General features: G+C 45.5%; 1 protein-coding gene across 1 annotated transcript in view; it reads left to right on the plus strand.

Annotated features, from left to right (window-relative positions):
• The window catches only part of LOC113816989 (protein artichoke), an 18,146-nt gene that overhangs the window by 6,548 nt on the left and 1,598 nt on the right, over positions 1–10,000 (plus strand). The window contains exons 2-7 of the mRNA XM_070133051.1: positions 3,628–6,680; positions 7,836–8,070; positions 8,397–8,503; positions 8,706–8,855; positions 9,173–9,373; positions 9,634–10,000. The exon at positions 9,634–10,000 is cut by the window's right edge and continues 1,598 nt beyond it. Of these exons, the coding sequence (XP_069989152.1) occupies positions 3,633–6,680; positions 7,836–8,070; positions 8,397–8,503; positions 8,706–8,855; positions 9,173–9,373; positions 9,634–9,909 (4,017 nt within the window). The 5' untranslated portion in view covers positions 3,628–3,632 and the 3' untranslated portion in view covers positions 9,910–10,000. The remainder of the gene's footprint in view (positions 1–3,627; positions 6,681–7,835; positions 8,071–8,396; positions 8,504–8,705; positions 8,856–9,172; positions 9,374–9,633) is intronic.

Consider the following 10,000-nt stretch of genomic DNA (forward strand, 5'->3'; position numbering starts at 1 on the left):
GTCCTCAACTACCATCCCACAAATTGTCCGCAAATCACACGGCTCTCAAAACGACCTCCTTCGCGAAAAAAACAGATGATTAACGTCGCTGATTAACGTCGCAGGTTCTTCGAAGGTGCATCGTCTTCCAGTCGGGAGAATGAGAAAGAAGGGGAGAAATTTACCGCCACGCAGCCAATAGCAAATCCGTAAATCATTGGAGGCAAAAGAGGGCGAAGAAGAAGGAGGAGGAGGAGGAAGAGGAAGAGGAAGAGGAAGAGGAAGAGGAAGAGGAAGAGGAAGAGGAAGAGGAAGAGGAAGAGGAAGAGGAAGAGGAAGAGGAAGAGGAAGAGGAAGAGGAAGAGGAAGAGGATGAGGAGGAGGAGGAGGAGAAAAAAGAAGAAGACGAGGAAGAAAAGAAGAAAACCAAAAAAAAAAGAAAAAAAAAGAATGAGAAAAAGAAGAAGAAAAACGAAGAAAAAGAACTAAAATAACCAAATCAAAGCCTAACCGGCACGCGCACAGGTCCCGTCCCCTCCAGCGCGCGTGAGACCGGAGGCGAGAGCAAGAAGCCCAAACCGGAAGTGAAAGAATCAACATCGCCAGAAGTGCACAGCTGTTGCAGAGGCGAACGCACACTTGCAAGGGCCTTTGTGAGGAGCTTATGGGACGGGAGTTCGCTTGACACTTAATTGCCCATAATGGCTCTGCGTTGAGAGGATGTTAGAGTTAATTAGGGATAATGAAGGGCGAACTCGAAGCACCTCTACGGCAATTAGAACGTGATTAGGGATAAAACAAGGGTTGTTTGTTTGTCTGTCTGTTTTCTTCTTTCTTCTGTTCTTTCTAACTTTCTTACTTTCTGTCTATCATTTTTTTAACGTTTTTCTTCTGTCTGTTAGTTTGTATGTCTGTTATTGTGCGTGTCTCGTTCTCTCTCTCTCTCTCTCTCACTCACTCACTCACTCACTCACTCACTCACTCACTCACTCACTCACTCACTCACTCTCTCTCTCTCTCTCTCTCTCTCTCTCTCTCTCTCTCTCTCTCTCTCTCTCTCTCTCTCTCACTCTCTCTTTCGTGTATTTATGAGTGCGTAAGTATCCCTATGTATCTCTCTACTTGCCTACCAATCCTTATGTCTATAACCTACCATTCTCTCAATCTAAACCTCATTTTTATCAACCGCATCTGCCCCCTCCTTTCTTAGTCTCGAAGTATTTTCACACATTACTTATAGGCAGCACCGCTTATACACCCCCAACCACCCAACCCCCACCCCATTCGACCCCCTCCTCTTCCTACTTACCTCGACTCCCCTCCCTTCCTACTTACCTCTACCCCCTCCCCCTTTCCCACTTACCTAGACCCCACCCCCTTCCCACTTACCTCGACCTCCCTCCCCCTTCCCACTTACCTCGACCCCCCCCATCTTCGGACCCCCCAGCTAGCATGTTCCGGGGGACGGGGATGCACAGACCAAAATACTCCCATGCCACGCGGGGTCCACCTGTTTCCTTACGCCCGCACACGCGCCCATGGGGGGTTGGAGGTGGGTGGGGGTGGGGGTGGATGGATAGAGAGGAGGATGAGGGTGGAGGGTGGGGGTGGATGGATAGAGAGGGGGTTGACGGGGGTGGGGGTGGATGGATAGAAAGGGGGTTGAGGGGGGTGGATGGGCAGAGTGGGGGTTGGGGGGGATTGAAGAGAAAGAGAGAGAGAGAGAGAGAGAGAGAGAGAGAGAGAGAGAGAGAGAGAGAGATGAGAGAGAGAGAGAGAGAGAGAGAGAGAGAGAGAGAGAGAGGAGAGAGAAAGATGGTAATAGCGATGCAAATAAATAATGATAAAAATGATAATAATGAACGGTGATAATTATGATAAAGATAATAAGAATAGCAAGGACAAAAGAGCAACAGCAATAATAATAATAATGATGATGATGATAATAACTCTAAAAATGGTAATAACAGTAACGACCATAACAGGGACAAAAAACAAAAAATCACAAACAAAAGCAAACAAACAAAACAAATGCCCGAAGAATGCCCTTTCTCGGCTGGCGAAGATGCCGAAGAAGGTCACCCGAGTCTCGGCGACCTTCACGTGCATTTTATGACCTTGGATTCGGATAAAAACAAGTTGACGATTATGCTTCTGGTCCTTAAACCGGCGGGGATGGGGGGGGGGGAGGGGGTGGGGATAGGGGGTAGGGAGAAAAGGGAGTGGGGTGGGGCGAGAGAGAAAATGGAGGAGTGGGATAGAGAGAGAGAGGGTGGAGCAGGATGGGGAAAGAGGAGGTGGGGATAGGGGGTAGGGAGAAAAGAGAGAGAGAGAGAGAGAGAGAGAGAGAGAGAGGAGAGAGAGAGAGAGAGAGAGAGAGAGAGAGAGAGAGAGAGAGAGAGAGAGAAAATGAGAGGAGAGAAGAGAGAGAGAGAGAGAGAGAGAGAGAGAGAGAGAGAGAGAGAGAGAGAGAGAGAGAGAGATAGATAGATAGATAGATAGATAGATAGATAGATAGATAGATAGATAGATGGAGATAGATAGAAGAGAGAGAGAAAGAGAGAGAACAGAAACAATGAGAGAGAGAGACAGATTCAACTCCAACACTCAACAAAACTCCACCACATTTTATTAGGTTCATGAAATTTCCCCCCCACCCCATCCCCCTCACACGCCGAGAACCCCACCCCCACCCACACCCCCTCCCCCCACAGCAACTCCGGACGAGGAAAAATGAAGGAAACGCAGACACCGAGCTAATTATCTCATTCTTTCTGTCACGCATTTGCCATGTGTCGGAATGGGGGCGAATGAGTGAAATAAGCCACACGTGCAACACAGAACAAATTAAACCGAACGGGTGGTGGCTTTTTCGTGTCTTTCCCGTGCCATCTGTACCTCGGCTTGGGTCCCGTCTGTACCCTGCGCGGCTTCCACCCTTCTGTACCCAGCTGTCCGCGCCATCTGTTGAGAGCCGTTGGTACAGTCAACTTGATCATGCTGTCGCTTGTATATTTATCTATATTTACATTGGGAATGACTTTTATGCGTTCGTATATAACATTATTTGCACCCGGCTTTATTTTTGCGTGTTCCCGAATCCTGTATTTTGTGTTGGTTATGATATATATATTTCTTTCTTCAACGCTATTATTTTGTTTTATTTGGAAATCATTATTCATTTATTCTTATGTTCTTTTTATCTTATGGAGATTTATTCATATATACACTTTTTGAAGAGATTCATACATTGCGTATAATTATATGATTTGTTTTTTGGATCAACTTATTTTACCCATTTTCGCTCGCCAATACTCGACCATGATAGATATAAATTGAATCTTCTTTCAGTGAATCGCTCTGTAAGATGTTTTAGACGAGAAAGTGAAGACAAACAAAATATATATTTACTTTCTGAATGCCATTTACTTTTATGGGTACTGACCATAATTATGTTTATTCTGCTGAAGGTATTCATTATTCTCATCATCAACATCTGATTGTCAAAATGATAATCAGATTTTGATTATGTAAATGGTGTCTTGTTTAAGTGCTTTCATTTATTTATCATATAGATTATTACCTTTATTCTAACACATTACGACTCTTATTTCCACGACCGACATAGATCTTTCTAATTCCTTGCAGATGAAATGGTTACTTTAAGGATGACGACGACTGGGGGGATGTTGGCAACGGTGGCGGTGGCGTTGGCGGCGCTGCTGCCTCTTGCGTCGTCGCAGGAGGCTATGATGTGCCCGACGTGGGAGGAGAATCCGTGGTGCCCTTGCTACAACAATGACTACGGCATCTTCATGGAATGCCCGATGGTGTCCTTGGATATGGTGTCGAAGGTGCTCGGCCTCGTCACCAATCCCATCCACTCCCTGAGCATCTACGACCTCGACCCTAACGTCACGACGCTGCCCTCGGAAGTGTTCAGCCAGAGCGCCGGAGTCTCGCAGCTCCAGATCTCGCACTCGAACCTGCAGAGCCTCGCTGATGGGAGCTTCGAGGGTCTGGAAGGGAGTCTGGAGAAGCTCACCATCAAGCACTGCAAGCTCAACTCCATTCCGCAAGCTCCCATCTTCCAGCTCGGCCGCCTCACGAACCTGGACTTCGAGAACAACAACATCACCGAGATCCCCAGTTTCGCCTTTTCGAAACTCACCCTCGTCAGCCTCAACCTGAAGGACAACAGGATCAACTTGGTGTCGGATTATGCCTTCGACGGCCTCAAGGAATCTCTCGAGGTGATAAATTTCAATGGAAATAATCTGTCGCAACTACCACTGTCCTCGCTTCGAAAGCTCACTTCCCTAAAAAACCTGCAAGTAGCCTTTAACCGCATTCCTGACGTTCACCTGGATGAGCACAATGGCCTCCCGACTCTTCAGTACCTGGACATGAGCAGCAACAGGATCAGGAAGATCAAGAGCTCCAGTTTGTCTGGATTGCCAGAGCTCGTGTCCCTCTCCCTCTACATGAACTCCATCAACAGTGTCGCCAGGGATGCTTTCAGTGCGAACCCGCTTCTGGAGACGCTCTTCTTTAGCCACAACAACATCCGCCACCTCGCGCGGGAGACCTTCAAGTACACGCCCAAGATAAAGACCATTGATCTCGGAAACAACAACATGCAGTCTATTCTTGGCGGCCTCTTCTGCAACCTTCCCGAGCTTGAGGAACTCGTGCTTGCCAACAACAATATCAGAGAGCTCGCAGATAAGACCTTCGCTAACTCTACGAAAATAAAGGTTCTGAACCTGGAACACAATGCCATCAGGTTTATAGAATTGGAAACCTTCAGAGAGATGATCGGTCTGGAGACTTTGCTTCTGAGCCATAATAACGTCCAGGAACTTTATCCTCGATTGTTTATATCAAACATCAATCTTCAAACTCTAAAACTCGACAACAACAATATTCATCATCTTGATGAGTCTCTCTTCAAGAACACAGCGAGAATGACCAAACTCTTCCTTGAGAACAACAGAATAGCAAAGATCGAGAGGGGACTCTTTTCGCTGAATTCGTACCTCCAAGAGCTCCACCTGGACAACAATGACATCGAAGTCATTGCGGCTGGAGCCTTTGCTAAACTCCGAAAGCTGGAGCACCTAAGCCTCCAAGACAACGAGATCCTTGCTCTCCCCGACGCCCTTCCCGACAAGACGAGCTCCCTTCGATACCTTCGTCTGAGCGGCAACAACCTCAACACCCTCAACGACCATTCGCTCAAGGGACAAGACCAGCTGGACGTGCTTTGGCTCGACCGCAACAACATCTCCGCTCTCGTCGAGGGCGTGTTCAAGGACTCCGCTCTCCTTCGACAGCTCCATCTGCAAGAGAACCAGATATCGTACATTCAGGAGCAGGTGTTCATGAACATGACAGAACTGCGAAAGTTGTACCTGTCGTACAATCTTCTTGAAACAATAAACGAACGCATGCTGTTTGGCCTGTCTGCCTTAAATGAGCTGCACTTGGACAACAACATGATAAGGGAAATCGCTCCTAACTCTTTCCATAACATGAGTAACCTAGAGAAATTGAATCTGTCAGGCAACATGTTAACTTCAATAGAAAAGAGTTTGTTCAAGACTGAACTTCGCATAACACATTTGATAATTGATAATGCACAGGTGAGCGAAATTGAAGATGGAGCCTTCGACGCTTTGACTTACCTTGACACACTGAGCTTGAGGGGTAACGATCTCTATGAACTTAATGGAGGTTACCTCAAACTTAGCCAACTCAGAAATCTTGACCTCAGCAATAACAACTTCCAGGCTGTCGGTTCATCGGCCCTGATTGACCTTCCTTTCCTTGAAACCCTTGACCTGAGTGAATGCTCTATCGAGGCAGTGCCAAAGAACTTCTTCGACAACAGCAAAACCCTGAGGTCTCTGAGCCTGCGTGGGAACAATTTAACACACCTGGAGCCTCTTGTGTTTAGGAGCCTTTTCGACCTCCTCAGACTGGACATTTCTTATAACGCTCTCGACGGCCAAAGCTGCAGGTCACTGCTGCCGATTAAGGAGCTTGAGCAGCTCTCCATAAGCGGAAACCCCATTAAGCATCTCTGCCCCTCCTTGGGACTTTTGCACGAGATGAAGGAGCTCTACGCCTCCGACATTCAGATGACGGATCTGAAGGTATCCACGATGGAAAGTCTGCGGCACATCGAAGTCCTCGACATCTCCGACAACCACCTCACCCACCTACCCATCGGCAGCTTGCAGGACTCGTCCCTCCGACGCCTCAACCTGGCAGGTAACAAACTCAAGCAGATCCCAGACACACTCTTCGTCGACGGCGTCTCGTCCCTCGAGCTCCTCAACATCTCCAACAACCCTCTGGACAGACTCGTCAACAAGCAAGTCGGGAAGCGCCTGGTGCTGGACTTCCTCGAAGAACTGGTCGCGACGGGGACCAAGCTGAAGGAGCTGGCGAGCCACGAGCTGCTGCACATGCCCTCTCTCCGCTCCCTCAACCTGGCCAACGGAACCATCAGCAACATCGCCCCGGGGACCTTCAGGACGCTCAACCAGCTCTCTCAGCTCAACCTCGGCTACAACCTTCTGCAGACGATGCCCCGAGAGAGGCTGCGGGGCCTTCCTTCCCTCACGCACCTGAACCTCACGAGAAACAGGCTTAAGCAGCTCGACCAGTTCCCGTCGGATTCCAGGAGCATGAAGGTAAGCATTTATTAAGTGTTCGAAGAGGGAAAGAGAGAAAGATAGATAGAGCGAGCGAGAGAGAGCAAGAGAGAACGAGAGAGAGCGAAAGAGAGCGAGAGAGAAAGAGAGAGAGAGAGAAACAGATAAACAGACAGAGAACGAGAGAATTAACTCCAATAACCATATGTATAAATATATATATATATATATATATATATATATATATATATATATATATATATATATATATATATATATATATATATATATATATATGTATATATGCATATGGTTATTGGAATTAATTCTCTCGTTCTCTGTATGTATGTATGTATTTATGCATCTATGTATACACGTATGTATATATTTTGCAATGTATGTATCTTTGCATGTACATATATGTAAGCATGTTTGTTTGTATATATGTATTTATGTATGCATGTATGTATATAAGTATGTACGTTTCTATATTTATGTGCTTAAATACATAAATGTATGTATTTATGTACATATTAACGATGTATGTATGCGTGTGTGTATGTGTATATGTATGTATGTGTATATTTACGTATGTATATGTGTTTGTATGTTTCTTTCGTATATATTCATATATGTATGTATGTATATAGGTATGTAGTGCGTATGTATTTATATATTGATTCATCTATTTTTGTATGTATGTACGTACGTATGCCTATGGATATATATCTATATATATCTATATCTATTTATCTGTCTATCTATCTATTTATTTATATTTATCTATCTATCTATCTATCCATCTTTCTATCTATCTACCTATCTATCTATCTACCTATCTATCTACCAATCTATCTATCTACCTATCCATCCATCCATCCATCCACCCATCCATCTATCTATCTATCTATCTATCTATCTATCTATCTATCTATCTATCTATCTATCTATCTATCTATCTATCTATCTATCTATCTATCTATCTATCTATCTATCTATCTATCTATCTATCTACCTACCTACATATCTTTCTATCTACCTATCTATCTATCTATCTATCTACCTACCTACCTACCTATCTTTCTATCCATCTATCTATCGATATACGCGTACACCTATTCAAAAACTTCCGACCGTCACCCAGCCAAGTGTCCCCTTCCGCCCCTTTCCAACGCCTTTCCCTCTCTCCTTCAGGTCTTGGACGTCTCGGGGAACATGCTCACTGAGATCGAGGAGCACGTCTTCAGGCACACGGAGAGCCTCGAGAAGATCTACCTCGGGGATAACTGGATAACGTCTATTCACCCTCGAGCCTTGGAGCCCCTGGATCGCGCCAGGCATCTGGACTTGAATCACAACAACTTGGAGGTTCTTCAGCCTTTCGTCCTGCATCCTATCGAGAGGACTTTGGAGACCATTAAGCTTACGGGTGGGTTGGGTTGGCGTTGTGTTGTGCTTGGATGTGTTTGGATGTCTGTTTCTTTATGTTTTTTGTTTTCTTTTTGATTGGTTTATGTTTTTTTCCTAGTCATGTTTGTTTATTGGTTTTGGACTTTTTATTCTATTTTTTTTCTATGTCTAGTTTTATTTTTTTATTTTATTTTTTATTTTTTTTTTATCTTGATTTATCATTTTTCTTTTCGCTGCACATTGATGCATTATTAATAAGGGTCCAATTTTTTTTCTTCCATATTGTCTTTTTTATTTTCTTTTTTTCCCTTTACTTATCGGATTTTCGTTTTCTACTTGTTTCAGGCAACCCTCTCGTATGCAACTGCGACACCCTGGACTTGTGGATATGGCTCCAGAACCACCCGGGGCAGGTCGAATCCCCACACCTCATCGTCTGCGAAATGCCCGAGGTACGTCTAAGCTCAGATCATACTCGCTACAAATCTAACACCAACAACAACACCAACAACAACACCAACACCAACACCAACAACAACACCAACACCAACACCAACAAAACAAATCCTCTAACTCTATGACAAATATCAGATATATTTTCCCAAGCACGTCATTCACGAACGTAATCGCAATGGCGTTCTCTTTCTCCGTCAGACTCTGCGAGGCCATTCGTTCCTCACTCTCTCGGCGTCCGTGTTTTGCCCTCAGCCTCTAATCCTCAACATGGACATCCAGGACACGCAGAGCCAGGCGCTGCTGGTGTCCTGGCAGGCGGCCAACACCTCGGCTGTGTATGGATTCAGGGTAAGTTTCTTTTTTTAATCTGATTTCGCTTCCAAGCTGGTTTTCTTATAATGTTAATTAAATAATCAGTTAAAATATAACTATTTATCTATATGTTTGTATGTGTATTTCTGTATTGTATATATACACATATATTCTCATATATGTATACATTCATAAAAATACAGCATGTATATATATATGTGTGTGCGTGCGTGCGTATGTGTGTATGTGCACAATAAGCATATTGGTGTATATATACACACAAATATCTTTATATCTACATCTATATAGTTTATATTTCTTGTTCCTAAAATTCCTCCTTCCCTTTCCTCCAGGTGTCTTACAAAGCAATAGGAGACGACAAGGCACCTCAGGATGTCATAACTTCCCCAACCCTCGGCCTAGGATCCCGGGAATACCTCCTAGAAGACCTGGAACCTAGTACCGAGTACCAGGTGTGCGTGCATGGGATGGCCAAGTCCCTGGGACTCGTCCACCCTCACACTGTGGGCCCGACGGCTGAAAGTCTGCGAGATGTAAGTACTTTCATTAATTTCTGTACTGGATATTTATCTTTATTATTTGAATCGGTGTAAATATAAAGCGTATACATAAAAAGAGAATATATATATATATATATATATATATATATATATATATATATATATATATATATATATATATATATATATATATACACACACACACACACACATACATTTGTGTGTGTGTGCATAAACCTTCAGCCGAAGCCAGGCCCAAATCCCCGTCCTAACCCCCCCCCCCTCCCCCGCAGCACGACGAGGGCTCCCGCTGCATCCGCGGCCGCACCATGTGGCCGGCGTCGGCCATCGTGGCGGTGGAGCGCGTGGGCACGGTGCTCGGCGCGCTGATCGCCACGGCGGTGCTGGTGGGCATCTTCGTGATGTTCGTGCGGTACCGCGTGTGCCGGCGCCCCAGCGAGAAGGGCGCGGTGGGCCACGGCGTGAAGCCCAACGGCGCCCCGCCAGACTACTACAGCCACCACCACCACTTCCCGAAGGTGCACCGCGACGACGAGTTCGCCTGCTAGGGCGGCCTCGAGGGGCGTCGGGCGATGAGTCCCTAGGGAATGTGATGAGCGGCGGCCAAGGATGAGATGAGTGAAGGTAACTAGTGAGTCA

Source organism: Penaeus vannamei, chromosome 18 (genome assembly GCF_042767895.1).
Source record: "Penaeus vannamei isolate JL-2024 chromosome 18, ASM4276789v1, whole genome shotgun sequence".
Classification (NCBI taxonomy): Eukaryota; Metazoa; Arthropoda; class Malacostraca; order Decapoda; family Penaeidae; genus Penaeus; species Penaeus vannamei.